At 51.3% G+C, this 17,379-nt stretch overlaps 1 protein-coding gene across 1 annotated transcript in view; it reads left to right on the top strand.

The window, feature by feature from the left end:
* Window positions 1–4,853, top strand: part of FGF18 (fibroblast growth factor 18) — a 45,725-nt gene extending 40,872 nt beyond the window's left edge. The window contains exon 3 of the mRNA XM_075164082.1: window positions 3,913–4,853. Within this exon, the coding sequence (XP_075020183.1) occupies window positions 3,913–4,179 (267 nt within the window). The 3' untranslated portion in view covers window positions 4,180–4,853. The remainder of the gene's footprint in view (window positions 1–3,912) is intronic.
* Window positions 4,854–17,379: the final 12,526 nt, after the last annotated feature.

Below are 17,379 nucleotides of genomic sequence, written 5' to 3'. Positions count from 1 at the left end.
CCTTCCAATTACCTGCTCCCCCTGCGGTACGGATCCGGTCGGTTCATCAGCACCTGGGTTTGGGTGGATTTGAAACTCAGCCATGGTATTGTTTAAAAATTCTCCATTCATTGGGGAAGGGTTTGTAGTGGGCTGAGCCCTGAGAAACCTGGGGCTGGTTTTATGGCTTCCCATTGAAACCTGGTGGAACCCCGTGGTGTCGACTGCTTTCCCCCTTCCCCACTCATGTGGCTTTGATCAAACCCAGGGCTTGGAGAATGACCCCCCCAGGAACTGGAACCACTGAGCTTTGCCCAGTTCTGTCGTTCATTAAAGCGTTTGCGAGCTTCCAACCGTAGATGATAAAATTAGGACCTTTGTGCCTAGCCCGGCGTGGAGATTGCCGGTCCTATGGCAATACAGGGGGCACGTATAGGGAACGCAGACCCTGGATTAGCATGTTTGATGCAGAAGTTGCCCTGATCTCCCTGCCCTCTTAATGAGACCTACCTGTGGGAAGGAAACCCTTTAGGCAGGATGGTGCAACCATGATTTTAGGGTAAACATCCCATATTGTTGCACCGATTGAATTGAAGCTCTGCTAAAGGTATTAAGCCAGGGAGGGATGGCTGGTCCTGGAGGCTGGTGATGATGAAGCTTTTCCCCTGCTGTTGCCTGCGTGACTCCAGCTTGGGTTGTCGTGCCTGATGGTTCCCATCTCGCAGCTCCGTTTCTAGCTCGTACGTGGTTATTTGGGGATCAGAGGGGCAGGGAAGCCTGAGCCAGCTCGGCCCGGGGGGCTTCCCTCCTGTCCCGCGATCCCTGCCCTTCCCACAAACTGCACCAAACTCCGCTGTGATTGTGCAGGACTTTTTAGGAAGGTTTATAGGAAAGAGCAGGCTGACCTGGCCTTGGGGAAGGGATGCTCCGCGCCCCAGCCGTCGTGCCCAGCAGAGCCCCTGAGCAGAGCGGCTGCAGCCTGGGACCGACCGTCACTGCAGGTGCTTCCTTTGGCTGTGCTGAGATTAAGTCCCGTATGATGCTCCATACTGCGCTTGTCCCTGTCCGGAATCCATAAAACACCCAGCGCTGAGACAACATCCAGGGCTGAAGCGAGCCTGTACCTACTCACCAGTATCTTTTGACGCATAAAACAAGTGCCGGTGCACACAACGATGCATGACGTTCTAGGTACAGCACTAGTAACTCAGCAGTTAGACAAAACATATTTTCTGGCAGAAGATTATAAGCGAGAAGAATTTCCTCTGTGCCGAACCCCTTAAAGATGCTATTGTGTCATGCTGCAGCTCCCTCCGGTGCTGCGTGTGCTGTGTAAATTAGAGTCCCGAATCCAGCCCGAGATCCACATGCTGCCGCGTTCGAAGTCCAGCTCTGGGTCCCTTAGTCTAGATCTCCAGGCTGAGCCGAACCCTGTGTGGTGGGTTGTCCCTGGCTGGGCGCCCGGTGCCCACCACGCCGCTCCATCACTGCCCTCCTTGGCTGGGCAGGGAGGGAAAATATAACGAAAGGCTCGTGGGTCGAGGTGAGGACAGGGAGATCACTCACCAATTACCATCACGGGCAAAACAGCCTCGGCTTGGGGAAATTGGTTTAATTCATTACCAATCAAATCAGAGTAGGATAATGAGAAATAAAAACTGAATCTTAAAACACCTTCCCCCCACCCCTCCCTTCTTCCCGGGCTCAACTTCACTCCCGAATTCTCTACCTCTTCCCCCTGACTGGCACAGGGGAACGGGGGTTGCAGTCAGTTCATCGCACGTCATCTCTGCCGCTCCTTCCTCCTCACGGGGAGGACTCCTCACACTCCTCCCCTGCTCCAGCATGGGGTCCCTCCCACGGGGGACAGTCCTCCACGAACTTCTCCAACCTGAGTCCTTCCCACAGCTGCAGTTCTTCACGAACTGCTTCAGCCTGGGTCCCTTCCACGGGGTGCAGTCCTTCAGGAACAGACTGCTCCAGCGGGGGTCCCCCACGGGGTCACAAGTCCTGCCAGCAAACCTGCTCCAGCCTGGGCCCCTCTCTCCACAGGGCCACAGGTCCTGCCAGGAGCTGGCTCCAGCACGGGCTTCCCACGGGGTCACAGCCTCCTTCGGGCATCCCCTTGCTCCGGGTCCTGCACAGGCTCCAGGTGGATATCTGCTCCACCGTGGACCTCCCTGGGCTGCAGATGGATATCTGCTCCACCATGGACCTCCCTGGGCTGCAGGTGGATATCTGCTCCATTGTGGACCTCCATGGGCTGCAGGTGGATATGTGCTCTAGCGTGGACCTCCCTGGGCTGCAGGTGGATATCTGCTCTGCCGTGGACCTCCCTGGGCTGCAGGGGCACAGCCTGCCTCACCATGGTCTTCACCACGGGCTGCAGGGGAATCTCTGCTCCGGCGCCTGGAGCACCTCCTCCCCCTCCTGCTTCCCCACCCTGGGTGTCTGCAGGGTTCTTTCTCTCACATAGTCTCACTCCTCTCTTCTGACTGCTGTTGTGCAGGTTTTTCCCCCCTTCTTAACTAGGTTATCCCAGAGGCACCACCACCGTCGCTGATGGGCTCGGCTGTGACCAGTGGCGGGTCCGTCTTGGAGCCAGGTGGCATTGGCTCTATCGGACATGGGGGAAGCTTTAACAGCTTCTCACAGAAGCCCCTGTAGCCCCCCTGCTACCAAACCCTTGCCACGCAAACCCAACACACGCCGTTTGCCAAACTCTCGAACCAGCGAGCGGTGGGGCACGGGCAGCCCGTGGCAGTGACGGGGCAGTGGGTTTGCATTAGGCTGCATCGGCGGGGGAGTCCCAGCAGGGCGGGCGTTTTGCTGCAGGGCGGTTGGGGAGCAGCACTCATGCTCAGGAGCTTCTGACCTCCAGTTCTGCATCTAATCCTGGTTCTCTCTGCGAGGAATGTCGTTTAGGGACACGGTTTCCTAAGCCGGGTACTTGAGCTCTGGGTGGCTGCTTTTAGGCTGAGATTGAAAGGTGGGAAAGGACCACGTCCCCTCTGCCACCAGAAACAAAACCCTCTTCCAAACAAAAACCAACCCCGAGGGAGCAGAGGTGTAAAATCGGGCACCTGCGTCACCCCCTCTGGCAGAGGAGCCGGGTCTGACGGCTGAGGACGCTGCTGCCTCATCCTCCTCCAGCTGCAGTCGCAGCGGGATGCCGGTGGGATGCCGGCCGTCCGGGGAGCTGCCCCGGCTGGGATCGGCCCTTTCTGCTGCTGGTGTTGCTCAGGGATGCGAGTTGGAGCCAAGCCTGGGGTGTGCAATGCGGCTCCGAAATAACCGGTTGGATTCAGGGGACCCCTCCGGCTCATCCCCGCAGCTCCCGGCGCGGTTTATTTGCCAGGTGTCGCGCCCGGGATGCTGCAGGGGAGAGTTTTCAAAGCACTGGGAAGGCTTAGACTAAGGCTTGTAATGATTTTAGTGGGATTTGGGTAGTTATGGATGCAAGCCCATAAGGTATTTTGGAAAACATATTGAAAGTGAGCGGTAGAAGTGGCAACGCTGTTGTTTGGCCCATATGAGATTCTGATTTTTTTATTTTTTCTGATTAAAAGTATGATGTTTCCCTGGCATGAGTTCAATTCCTCCTCCTTTCCTAATGGAAAAAGCAAAGCTAAATGTCTTGCTTTGCTTGCAACTGAAGGAGCTGGACGGGATAAACTTAACTGTTGTCTTTGAAAAATGTTTCTCTCCCTGGATAGGAGTGTTTAAAAAAAATGAAATGATGACCTCATGCTTTCGTGGTTTTTTTTTTAATTCATTTCTATTTCAGCTGATGTTTGTTACGGCTCCTATTAACAATGTTTGAACCAAAAACAAGGTCCAGATGTGATGATTTTATTTATGCCAAATTGGGTTTTGGTCACTGAGCTTGCATTTGGATAATGAATTTTTTCTTTTTTTTTTTTCCTTTTTCAGCCTGATGGCACCAGCAAGGAGTGTGTCTTCATTGAAAAAGTCCTAGAAAACAACTATACGGCACTGATGTCAGCAAAATATTCGGGCTGGTATGTTGGATTCACCAAAAAAGGGAGGCCACGGAAAGGGCCCAAGACCCGGGAAAACCAGCAAGATGTACATTTTATGAAGAGGTACCCAAAGGGGCAAGTGGAGATACAGAAACCTTTCAAGTACACAACAGTCACCAAGAGGACTAAGAGAATACGACCCACCAACCCCAGTTAAAAATAGACAAAAACAGTGTCACAATAATAAACCACAAAAAAAAAAAACTGCACCAGAGGAATATTTTTACATTAAAAATAAGGAAGAAGCTCTATTTTTGTACATTGTGTTTAAAAAAAAAATAAAAATAAAAAAAATTAATAAAAGACTAGATGGCAAACGCTGGGGAAAAGCTGTTAGGGATTTATTGTGACTTGAAAAACAAAATGAACTGCTCTATTTAAATTGACTTCTTGTTGTTGATGACACACAGGTGCTTATTTCGCTTTTTTGGAAAGGACAACTTTTCAAGCATATCCCCAGAGGAAAAAAAAAAGTAATTATTAAAAATAAATAAATAAAACCAAAGAAAACCAAAGTTCTTTCCCAAAGTTACTGAGACCCTGCCCCGAAAAGTGCCGGTTTTGCAGTAATCTATTTATTGTCTGCTGCACGCCGGCCCAAGACAAGATGGTGTGTGCCGCAGTGATTGAGTTTCCGTGGAGTTCTCGACGCATCGATCTTCTGTAACCTTTCTGACGACATAAGGTGTCACGGCTCCGTGATCCTGCATTATGCTCAGTTCTGGAGAATGCTGCTAAATACATTCAAGTGACTACAAGATGACCTAGTACACCAATGATAAGGGAATATTTTAAAACCAGCTATATTATATATATTATATATATATAAGCTATTTATTTCACCTCTCTGTATATTGCAGTTCCATGAACCAAGTATTACTGCCTCAACAATTAAAAAAATTATTTAAAACACATGTACATATTTTTGCTGTTCACACTTCTTTCCCCTCCCTGAGTAGTGGTTTTTTTAATGCATATTTATCTTTTATGTGAGGGCAGCAGGGTATGTTCGGGGTAGTTTCCCCACTATAAGCTTCACTGCTAATTCTGTAATTCCTCCTTTTCCTTAATACCGTCGTCTTCCTCCTCCCTCGTTGTTCCCACAAGGAAGAGATCTTGCGTGGGGTGATGATGGGCTGAGAGTGGGGGAATCCACGCTGGCGTTTTTCAAGAGCAGGAGTTAAATGTGATACTTTTCAGTCCAACGAGTATTTCCTAAAGCTTTTGCCAAGCAGAAGGTAAACTGGAAAATTAGCATCTAACTCAATTAACACGTACTGACGTGTGGCTTGTGTTTCCTTCACTGGAGGTTTTGAGAGGGGCTGTTTGTTTCAGCTATTTAATTCAATATTGTATCTTGTAAAGCTTGCCCTAGACCGACCAAATCTCTCTCCCTCGCCCCGCGTAGCTCTCCCAGCCCGTCGGTGACTGGCTCTCCTTGTCAGTCCAGCCGGCTTTCCTCCCAGACGTTCTGCATAGGACTTGGACGATGTAAAGCCACAAGGTGTGAATCTGTATGTACAGACTGACCCGCGCGGTGGGTTGGGTGAGGCAGCATTAAACAGAGAGTGGGGAAAAAAGAAGGATGATGAAATAACCCATCTCAAATTTTAGCTGAAATGACAACTGAGCCCAAATGAACCTTTAGGGAGAAGCTCGCTTGACTTTTTCCTTCTCGCTGTGTGCAGACATTGCTACACTCCCTGATTCCAGCCAGGGATGAAAATGCTCAAAGTCACTAAGAAAGCTTTTTCTTGTTAATCAGAAGAACGACTCTCCCCAGAACAAGCTTTCTCAAGATAACTTTGAGAGCTGCAGCCAAATCCTGCAGATCAAAGCCGTTTGGGAGATGGTGCAGATAAGCATGCAAGCTTGAGGATGCTTATCTGAACCAATCTCCAAACCTCGCAAGCCTAGAGAAAAAAGAACAGTGCTAAACAGGGTCACTTCGTGCTGCTCCACAAAAAGCTGGGCAGCCTGACAGGTGATGCCTTCGCCCCAGCTAAGCACGGGCGGTCACTCGAGCAGCCCCTCTCCCAGTGGATATACTGGGAGCTGCCCTCCTGGTGCACCTGGAGACCAGCACGGAAGCGGGACCTGATGGCACGGTGGTGGAATTGGTTGGTGGGGGCTGGAAGGCTTTGCCAGCTTTGCCTTCAGATTGATTCATGTGGGAGAGATTTGGGGAAAGTTCAGAGGAACGCTGGGGGTGGGGGTTTGGGAGCGGCTGGAGATTTGCTGTGTTAGTGCCTCCAAGAGGAGAAACCCAGTTGATTTCCAGAGTGAGAAAGGATTTATGGGTGCCTTTTTTCTCCTTGAAATATCACCATGGCCCATGGCACTGATGGTTTCACTGTCAGAATGACAGGGTTGGTTTGCCATCGGGGAAATTCAAAGAGGTGGAGATGGTAAATGCTGGAGAAGGCTGGGCAGAAGGGATCTCCTGTGAGACCGAGAGCAACCAGGGAGGATCCTGCAATGCCCGCTGGGTTTGGAGACTGGCACGTGGGAACTAGGGGCCATGCAATTGTCAGTAGAAGCCTCTGGCACTTGTGTCATTGGTTTACAAGAATATTTACTGGACAGCAGCGAGACGGGTTCCTTGGACTGTGAAAAGTCAGTGTGGTGAGGAGATACAGTGCTCAGCTGGGTTAGGTGCCATCGGAGAGGTTTGTTGGCTGAGAATGTGCGTTGAGTATTTGTGTTTGAACATCTGCTCTTTAGGCTTTATTAACAACAACAAAAGCAGGGGCAAAGACGAGAAGAATTCACACCAGGTTCCGTTCAAAGCACCTTCACGTTGGTCAAAAGGGTGCTCTGGGGAGGAGACGTTCAAGAAATGAAGAGAAATGGGGGAAATCCATCACGTGCCCAGTGATGGACAGCCTTGCGCTTGTGGCCACCAGGCATGTGGTGTTTCTGCACCTAGGTTGTGCTTGGCGGTTAGGCCAGAGGTTGCAAGTGGTTGTCAACATCCCTGTTGGACAAGTTCCTCTGCTGACCTCCAGACTAAAGAAGAAGCTTCTCTGCGGTGTTTAACATTTCCTTTCAGAAAGTCTTCAGGCTCCCTGAATATGAGCTGAGATTCCCCGTGTAGGCTATTACATTTGATTTACTTTATAATTGAAAATTGTTAATGAGGATTTAATTACTATTGTGGAAATAACCTCAACAGCGAGGGGCGTAGCACTAGGCAATTGCTTGAAGCAACGGATGGCATTAATGTGTGTGGAGCTCTGGGTGGGCACACTTTAAACAAATACGGTGCTTAATTGGATTTAATAAAAGCATATTGGAGGTACTGTTTCAGAAATACTGCTAGATTTGTAGCAATGTTTTCATAGCTGCGATCAGATAGTGGCATGCTCTGATAACGCTGTGGTTGGCTTTGTCATGAAGCTGGGGCGCAGGTGCTGCCGGGCACGCCGAAATGTGAGTCCATCCCAGGAGGGAAGCTTTGTAGGTCCAGGGATGTTTCTTGTCAATACTTTTGAGTGTGTTGCACAAACCAGACTGCCGTTTGGTGAGACCTTTGGGTCTCCCGTGCTGTTCCTGTGATGGTGAAAGGTTGGCAGTCAAGGTTCAGCTGGGCTCTGCGTCTGGTCCAGGTAGGATAGACCTTTCATCATGGCGTTGTCATGACCTGCGTGGGGCTCACCGCTGGCTGAGAAGACAAAGAGTGTCCTGCTCCCTGTGCAAGGTGTCTTCCAGCTCACCAGGGACCTTTCCTGGACCACGGAGCTGTCAGCGAGTGGGAGCGGTTGACCAAGTTGACATCCCTGCAGCTGGAGCCCCGAAGCTGGGGTGGTCTTTCCTACTCAACAGCCGGTAGTTTTGTTCTGCCTCTGCCTTGTTGATGCAAATGCAGGTGCCATCGCAGGCTCCGCACCGCAAAGACGGGCGGTTGCTCACCTGGTCTGCCCCGATTGAGCCTGATCTGCCCCTCTTGCCAACAGCCGGCTTTTGGCAACGTCTTTCAGGAGCACGAGCATGTGAAACTTGGTGCTCATGTTCTTGGGCTGTCCTTGCAGTCTTGTTTAGCTCAGGATCATCTCCGTAGCGCTGCTTCACAGGCTCACAGTTAGAGATGAGCTTTTTGCAGATGTGAAGCACTGGGGAATCCTCTTCCAGGAGCACGCTCACGGTTTTAGCTGTGCCCTTCTGCAAGTGAGGGATTATTGCACCTGCCAAAGGTGCAGCCTACCTCTGCAGAGAGATCGATCCCTTCAGCTACATCACCTCTTACACGCCAGCGTGTATCATATCTGCACAATTAATATTAGCTTTTGGGAGCATAGCTGATACATCCCTCCAATAAATGTCACAAGGTGAGGCAAGGTGAGAAAGAAGCAATCGGGACAAAAATAATGAACTCTGGGGAAGGGATGCTGCCCTAATGCTCAGTGATGAGAAGATAAGACCAAGTTTTTGTGTCCATGACTTCTGGAGTTCAGGCCATAGCCTAAATGAGCTGGATGTTCCAGTGCCTGTGAACCCGGTGTGTCTGGAGGGAGACGCACGTGGGAGCGGAGCAGAGCTTGGGGAGGATCCTGGAAAGCACCGCGGGGCCTGAGCTCGGCTCTCCCCTGCCGGCTGCACCGCCTCGAATCGTCTTGGTCTTTGCAATAGCTTATTTACCTTGGCGCGCGGAAACACGGAAGTTAGGTCTGGTTTAAGCAAACGCCCAGCCTACACCAGCCCTCGGAGCAAGGCTTGACAGGCACGTGTTGTGCTACGGGCAGCGTTTTGCCCCGTGGATGTCCCATCAGCTTTCCCGGATTCACTGATCGTTTTGGTGTCTCCGTACTGTCACAAAAGCCGTGGAATGAGATTTCAGCCAGGACCTCAGCCTCCAGCTGGAGAAGACGGTCTAGCAGTTTGTCTTGTCTAGGAGAGTTTGTCCACCAAGGGAGATCTGACTCTGAGCAAACGGAGTCGGCGCTAGGTGGGATAGGTTGGGTAACAGAAAACAGAAGTGACTTTGGCTCTAAGAGCATGCTATGTTACCGTACCTACCTTTGAAAAATCAGGTTGTAATATGTGAAAAAGTGTGTGTGTGGAGTGGGGGTTGTTCTTTTTTAGGGCACTGAATTACTCTACAACGCAGGTATCTGCCGGTGGAGGAGGGGGAGGCGCGTGTATGTCGGTGTAGCTGTAAATACCCCCTGCAAAGCCCTTTGCCTGTCTCGGCGCAGCCCAGAGCCCCGCTCGCTCCCGCTCGTCCAACGTAGCAGAAAGGGCCAGGCAAAGCGTGGGTGTCCCCCAGGAAAAAAGCTTTTCTCTCCCGTCCACTCTCAAGATATTAAACATCGTGATTTTTGTCTGCTGCACGGGAAAGCAGGTATATTCCTATGCATAATTTCCTGGTGCAGTGCCAAAGGGTGGAAGTTTATACTTAAGATTCACAACAGCTGTTTAAAGTGCCTCTGTCTCGTGCCAGCCATACCACCTGAATGGCCAAGGGATATATATAAAACTTCAATTATTTTTTGAATGTTTGTTGTTATTCATTTGGAGACGGATGAGAGGAGATTCCTCACGAATGATGTAACCTACGTAGACTCTGTTATTTCCAACGGTGTGAGCTGAAAAATTAGGGAGGAAAAATCAGGTCAAACTGAAACTTTTCTTTTTTTAAGTGAGACAAAGTACTGGGTGGAGAGATCTGGGTTTACCAAAAACATTTAATTCACCCTATTTAATGGTTTACTTAATCTCTTTAAATATAGGTAATTTTAAAGAAAAGAAAAGAGAAATCAGAAGCTTCAATTTGAAAGCAAAAAGCAATATTTGATGTGTAAAAAAATCTCACCTGTCTATTTCTCAGTTGACACTGTTTTGAAAGTCTGAATAGATTTGAGCCCCCCTCTCAAACTCCACTTCTGTGGCAGTTACCTGTTTCTTTAGCAAAGGCCACCTCGCTCCACTGGCCGAGGCCCAGATGAGAACTCCCACCGCCTTTCCCCGGAGCCTGCTGAGGGGTCCGGAGCCCAAACCTTCTCCGGGTTGGCCGTCTTACCCGATTCTGCTGCCCCCCTGCTGCCACCCCCTTTTCTCCAGAGGCTGAATCCTGGCTGATGGCGAAAAAACCTCATCACACCCTTTCCTTTCTCCCGTGGCATTTTAAGCTCGCAACGCCCGCGTTAAGGTGCCAACCCAAGGAGACGTAGACCGCGAGCATCCCCTTCGGTGCGTCACCTGCAGAGTCCCTGTCCCACAGCAAGGTCTGGCACATACCGGGGTGTCCCCCACAGTCAAGACCCACGGATTTAGTGGTTACCCGCAGAGACAAGCCAAGACGTGAGCTCCGGGCTGGTGGCGACCGCTGCGGTACCTGGCCGTGTTTGTTTTGGGTGGGACTCGTTTCGCCTTAGAAAGTTATGGAAAATAGTAGTCCGACCAGGGCAGCCCAAAGGTGGCCGACACCTCCCCAAGCAAGGGCTGATTTCCAGTTTGGGAGCAGACAAAAGGGTAACTGTCTGCACATCCCCGGTGTCTGCCAGGCTGGGGGACCCGTGGCTGAGCCACAGGAAGCGTAACTGAGTTATGCCAGGCTTGGGAAACGACCGGTTGAGTTTCCCAAGCCACATCAAACCGATCTGAAGAGAGATGAATTGGTCTGCTCGGGCCTAAAGGATAGAAAACACTGCCTTTGTTTTGAAAAAAACAACCGCGGCGGCCAGGAATAACAGAAGATGTAACCGCATCGAAGCCTCGATGGGAGTTTCTTCCTCGGTGAAGCAGCACAAGTGTCATGAGGTTCCCGGTGCATTTTGAGGGACGTCCTGGATGAAGGACAGCATGGCCTGGCCGGGGGAGGCACCGCAGGTGATGCTGCAGTTCCCCCTTCCCAGCCGGGAGCCGAGGACCCGCTCCTCCCCTGGGTTGCGTTTTCACCAGCTTGTGCAGTCCCAGGCTTGGAAGGACCATTTTTTTTCCCAAAAGAGGCAATTCTGAACCTTCTTCCACCCTGAGTAAATGAAAGGAGCTATGGAAATCATGGGAGAAATTTGTAATTGGGAGATTTCACCCCAAAACTTCCCAGCTAGGGGATCCAGAAACATGCATCCATTTTGGGCTACACCGACTCTCCATCAGTAGCCGGGAGAGATGCGCCATCAGAAACTTTGCCGTGGGTGGAGCAGAAAGGACGCAAGGGAAGGCTCTCCGAGTGTTTTGTGAGGCCACGAGGAGAGCCGGCTTGAAGCAGACCCCGTCCCGGCTGGTTCAGAGCCAGGGGTCTGCTTGAGGGACGCTGTGTGCACGGACAGGAGGAAGCAGCGTCAGGACCAAGGAGGGAAAGCGATGGTGTGAGATAGGCCATGGCCTGCGGCACGCCAACGATTAGTGCATTAGTTCCTGGGAGGTAGCACATGTTACTTTGATCATATGATCGTATTTGCATGAATCAGAATGTAAAAATCTTGGCTGGGGTTTACAAAGGAGCCTAGAGGAACGAGCTGCCTATCTATCTATGTATCTGACACGAGCACATAGTGAAAACCCTTCCACTCCTTCGTGGGACTATTTTCCAAGGAGAGACAGCTATGTGGAGCTTAAATGTTGTTTACAGACATGGCAGGCTCTAGGGCTGTGATCATCTCTGCTCGAGAGCTTTCAAAAGGATAAAATGAGCCTCCTATTATAAGGGCTGAAAATGATCCTAAATGAATAACACACATGCAGCCTTCACAGGCACACATTTCTGAGCCATTGGAAATGTTGGCACATGCAAACAAACAAAAACACATGTCTCGGGTCTCTGGTTTTCATAGATTTCTGCATGCCATGACATTTTGGGGGATGGCATTGCCAAGAGCTAACGAACCAGATTCCCAAGCTTGGCTCGCAGAGCTGGCTCGGTGATGCAGGGACTAAGAGGGGAGGCCTTTGGGCTGGGGACAGGCTCCGGGGATCGGAGCACTCCGGGCAGAGCCTTCGAGGGGTGCCTGCCCGCAGGAGGACCGGGCAGCGGGGAGGGCTGCTTCCTCCGGAGCAAGGTTTGCAATGGGGAGGCTCTCTGGAGGCAACCAGAGACCAGGGACCTGCACCACCTCTGCTTGAAGGCAAGGAGGTGATGAGAGCAACTGCTCTGAAACCCGCAGCCGGCGGCAGTGCCCAAAGCACTCCCTGGAGAGAAAGTCTGGGCGAGTTGCATGTGTACGGCTCCGTCTGATGCTAAAGTTGCCATGACAGTGACATTGGCCATCGCCATCAGAGCCAGGGCCAGCCTCGAGTGCTGAGGCCAAGCGTAGGGGACAGGGACCCTGCATCTGCCCGGAGCCCGCAGAGAGCTGGGCTTGTCCAGGCTGTGCCCTGCAGAGCAGTCGGTGCAACCCACAGCGCTCACCCAGCTCGTGTGCACCGTCCGTCTGCCTGTCTGTCTGTCTGGGTTGCCTGGGAAAGGTAAAACACCGATTCCTGCAGGGTCAGATATTTTGGAGGGGGAAGAAAGCAATTTGTGGCTGTGTTGTCTGCCTGATCAAAAGTGTTACCGGACTCGGCTACACAATGTGCACTCTTTAAACCGGTCCCAATTAGCCCTGCTTGCTAATACTGCGTTTCATTCCTGGGAGACTGCACTCGGAGAGCTGTTATGACTTTGTGATTGTGCACATACCTTTATGTGCTTTCATTCTTAATCCCCTTTTTGCAGAAGCCAAAAGGTCTTCCAGCCAAAAAGGAAATCAAAACCTTTTGTTGGCTGCTTCATAAGAATTAAGGGTGGGATGAAGGTTGTAGCAGGATCTTAATTAGCCATTGTAAATAACGAGAGCGGCAGTGCCTGCAACCATATACCACCTTGGGTTGAGATATTGTCAGACCACACAAAGCTAGGTGAATGGGCAGCACAATGGCAGATAAAATTCACCCCTGACGACTGCAAGGCAAGGCATGGCGAGGAATAATTCGAGCTATGCGTGCGTGTTGTTGGGCTCCAAATTAATTGTAATCATTTACGCTTTTATTGAGCTATCCGCAACGACTCCAGGGTCTTTTTTCCTTTTTGCTGTTGGGAAAGTAAAACAAAATATGAGGATGGTTAAAGAGAGGGATGTAAAATATTCCTGAAAGCCTGCCTGCTCACAGCAGAGATCCGGAGGAGACCCTTGCTAACATGCCGGGCTCCTCTCTGGATATCTGATCTCAAAAGAGGATATAGTGGAAATAACAAGTGTTCAGAGGCTGACAATGAAAATGATTAGAGGCCTGGTGAGGGAATGCTTTATGGAGGTATTGAAAGGACTGCGCCTGCTTCATTTAGAGACAGGAAAGTAATGAATAGTCTAGACTGCAGAGAAAGTAAATTGGGATCTCCCGCTCACCTGCTCTCCTAACACAGGCAGGGAAATTCAATGAAAGGCAGCAAACTTCAAAACTGGTGAAAGAGAGCGGTTCTTGACTTGGGAAAATTAACATACGGCATGGCCATTAACCTTTGGGTTCAGACTGTGAGAGCCTGGAGACCGGCCTCGGAAGGGAAGGGCGTTGGGCAGCGTAACCCCTTACGGATGGGTGCTTCTCCCATCCTACCCAGCGAAAGCCGTGGTGGTTTGTCCTTGTTTCGTCCATGTTAAACAGCTCTGAAGAAAGCACAAGATACCTCCGGGTGTGCTTTGGGTCCTTTCCCAGTCCTATCACATAGGCCTGTCATTTCTCACACCCCTGTGCTGGCTGAAGGAGCAGCAAAGACACTCTGTGATGGCCTCCTAGGACTCTCGTAGGGTCCGTCCTCTCCCCGTTACCTTTCCACCCCCACAAGAAGCTCCACAGGCACCTCTCCCCAAGGAGACCTTTGCCCAGGTGGCAGCTACCCTGCTTGCAAACCCCAGCTTGCGTTTTCTCTTGGTGCTTTTTGGATCCCCAAATCCTTTCCACGTCGCACAGGCACCGTCCCATTTGCTCACCATCGAGAGGAGGCCAGCGCTCTCACGTGGCAGGACTGTATGGCCACCCTCACCAGCCGGTTGGAGTTGGAGGGGAGAACTGCCAGCCCCTGCCTTCACAGGGTCACCCAGGTCTCCTCCAACCCTCGCTGCCTTTCACACCAGCCACGCCAGGCAACTAAGTGCAAGTGGTCCCGTTGCGGGGTGGAGAAGTTGAGATTACTCGTTTGATCTTGAACATGGCAAGTTTTGAGCTCAGTGTTTCGGAGCCTGATTGTACAAGCTCCTCGCATACATTCGGGCTGAGATCTTTCGTTGCCCGGAGGATTTGGGTGTTCAAGTCCCATCCATTTGGCATGTTGTAGCCGGATTTCTCCCGTGATTTCAGGAGGAGATCCGTGCACGCAGCAGGCCCTTTGCTACGGGAACCCGAACGGCTGCACGGCGCGATTTGCTGGGAAGCATCAAAAATAGCTGCTGGGTGGGAGGCGAGTCCGGCTCGGCAAGCTCCGGGGTGCTGCAGAGTAACTGGGTGTCCTCTCCATCGCCTGCGCGGGGAGCGGGTTCGGCCTGGCCAGCCCAGCTGTGGGGTGCTGCCGTCAGACGTCGCGGTAGGTGGTCTGAACCCGGCCCAAGGTGCTCTAATCTACGATCTGCTGTAGCAGCCAAGTGATTCAGGGCTGGATGTTTGCTTCGTACCTCTTCAAGGTGTGAACTGAGATCACGTCATGCTCTCGAAAGAAGACAACGAAAACAGACCCTCACCCTTCCCAAGCAGAGAGTGGCTCCGCTCGGGTGGTGGGACCGACGGCCGCCAGCTCAGCCGCAAGCCCTGGAGAAGCCCTTCTCCCTCCCCGGGGCATCGCTCTCCAAATGCGTGGGACAAGCCAGATGCCAGCTCACGGCCGCCCTGGGAGGCAGGGATCGCCTTTGAAAAGCGACTGATTTGGGGAATAAAGGAAAACCCTGCCCTTAGGTGGAATTAATTACATTTAAATTTATAGGTGGCTTCTGTGTAGCGCTGCATTGCGAGGGAGCCGGGAGCAGGACTTTGTGATGGGGTGCATACCTTTACGGTATGTGCTTCATTAAACACCTTTCCACCCAAGCCAAGCGGTTGGTACACCAGAAGAGCAATCAAAGCCTTTCCTGGCAGCTTCACAGCCGGAGGAAAAAGGGCCACGCTGTCCCCTGGGACACAGGGAAAAACCTCCGGGAGAGGTTTGGCAGCAAGTGGATGGGAGCGTCAGCACCTGGAGCAGCCCGGCTGCAGGAGCCCGGCCTGCGCAGAGGGGTGCCCGTGCAGGCAAACGGCAAAAAACATCGCTCCAGGAGAAATTACCCCGAGTCCTTGAAAATGGCAGCGACGGGGGAAAGGAAAATGGATCAAAGGAGCAAGCAGAGATGAAAGATTAGCAAAAGTTATTTGGTCTGGAACTTCCCAGAGAAGCGGTGGTGGGTGTGAATGAAAACGTGGCTGTGGCCGGAGGTTGGAGAATCAGGGGAGGGCTGTGCCTGCGTCTGCTGGCAGATACCCGAACTGGAGCTTTTTCTTTCATTATCTGCTTTTTGGGGTTTTATTATCGGCTTCACATCTGTCCTGCCACTTCTCCTCTGCTGTTTGAAGGGTGTTGCTAATTCCAGACCAGGAATAGCTGCGTCTTCCCGGAGGGCACAGGGACAGAGATGTCGAGTCAGATGCGCTCGAATGATGGAGGGGAAAATGGGAGCACCCACCCGCAGGGGGAGAGCGCTGGGTCTCCGGAGGGGTCCCTTGCTCCACTGTATTTCAACACACACGTGCGGGTGCCCTGCACCGATGTCAGGGGTAAATTGAGTCAATTATCTCCCACCATCTCTGTTGAAAGTGGTACTTAATCCTTTCCTCTAAACCTTTTATCTGACATTAAATGGTCATTAGTTTAAAAGAAAAAAGTTAAGCTGACTCACTTTCCAGGTGGAAAAACCTTTATAATTGCAGTAAAAATGCACTGAGGGCATGTACTGATAACATTGTTTTAGGGAACAAACAAAAACCACCATCAGTTTTGCATTAATTATTTCTCTGGGCAAATGAATTAAACAAACAGGACCGCTGATTTGTAACTTGTGGGCACATTATTGTGTTTACTATTAGACCTTCCTGGAAATTTCCCGAGTTAGAAGAAACATTTAAATTATAACCAGCTACACGTTTCTGGTGGGAATCGTTCCCAGTCATAAATAATAAAGAAGTCTTTAGGCTGATGAGAAGGAATTCAGATTCATCTCCCTGATGTTTCCAGTCAAAACCAGGAATCCAAGACCCTGCTGCTTTGGGTGGAAGCTCTCGGGGTGGGAGGGATGCCGGCGGGGAGCCCGGGGATCGATGCTCGGGCAGGCGAGAGCGGGAGACTCGGCTCATCCGCCTGTCCCGCTCCACAGGCTCGTTAGCGGTTTGCATCATTAAGCAACCAGCCTCTGCTCTCAGCTTGGCACCTACACCGTGCCGCCCTGGAGGGGCTTGGGTTTTCTATCAGGGCTTCTCCGTCGGGGCTGTGTCCTGCTGCTCTGGGGCAGGAGCCTCCTGAAGCTGCAGAGCCTTGCGCTGAGGATGGGGTGGGGATCAGAAATGTGGCGCAGGAGCTGGCTCGGGGTCTCCCACGCAGCGCCACGGTGAGCGCAGGGGGTCTGTTGGGCTTTTCCAACCCCCAAATTGGAATATTATTAATGGCATCAACTCCTCAGCATCCCCCCTTTGCAAAGCTGGAAAACGAGTGGTGGTTTCTCTGTACTGACTCTTCATCCCCCTGCGGCGTCTGTGCTGCCTCCCAGCTCGGCCACAGTCCTCCCCGTTTGCACGGCGTGAAAGGAACGGGGAGGGAGCCAGAGTTACTGGGTGTTGCTGGGAGAGTCGCTGCCATCTGCATCCCCTTCTGCTGGCGACTGGTGGTGTGACCCAGGACAGGGACCGGGGAGACGGCAGCCGGCGCCCTGAGCAGCCTCCTGCCCTGCTGTGCACCCAGTGACCCCAGCCCGGGGTGCCTGGTGACATCCTCGCGTGTGGCACCCACCTCGGGAGATGCCGTCACCAAGGCCAGAGCTGAATCTGGGGTTGGACGGGGGTGGTTAAACAAGGGCTAAACACTAAATCACGAATTAGCTTGGGGTCCCGTGAAATGTGACTGGGAATTTTTTTCCTTTTTGCCTTAAAAAGTACAGCTAAAGGATTAAGTTTTGTGTTTTTTAACCAGATTTTTTTTTTCTTGGAAAGTTCTTTGCATTTTTCCAGCCTAGAAACAAAGTCTAGAAATATTGAAATGTGAAGAATGCATTTCAGGTCCCAGTTTTTCTACTTTTGACAAAAATAAAGGTTTCCTTTAATGCAAAGTTTTTGCTTATCTGTAAATGTGTGGAAATTTCCAGCCAGCCCTAACATAGATTACTCAGTTTGTAAATTTTGGAATAGAAATGCTGAATTTTCCCATGGT

Source organism: Calonectris borealis, chromosome 15 (assembly GCF_964195595.1).
Source record: "Calonectris borealis chromosome 15, bCalBor7.hap1.2, whole genome shotgun sequence".
Lineage (NCBI taxonomy): Eukaryota > Metazoa > Chordata > Aves > Procellariiformes > Procellariidae > Calonectris > Calonectris borealis.
Note: the sequence above shows the minus strand (reverse complement) of the source record. Positions and strands in the feature narration are given on the sequence as shown.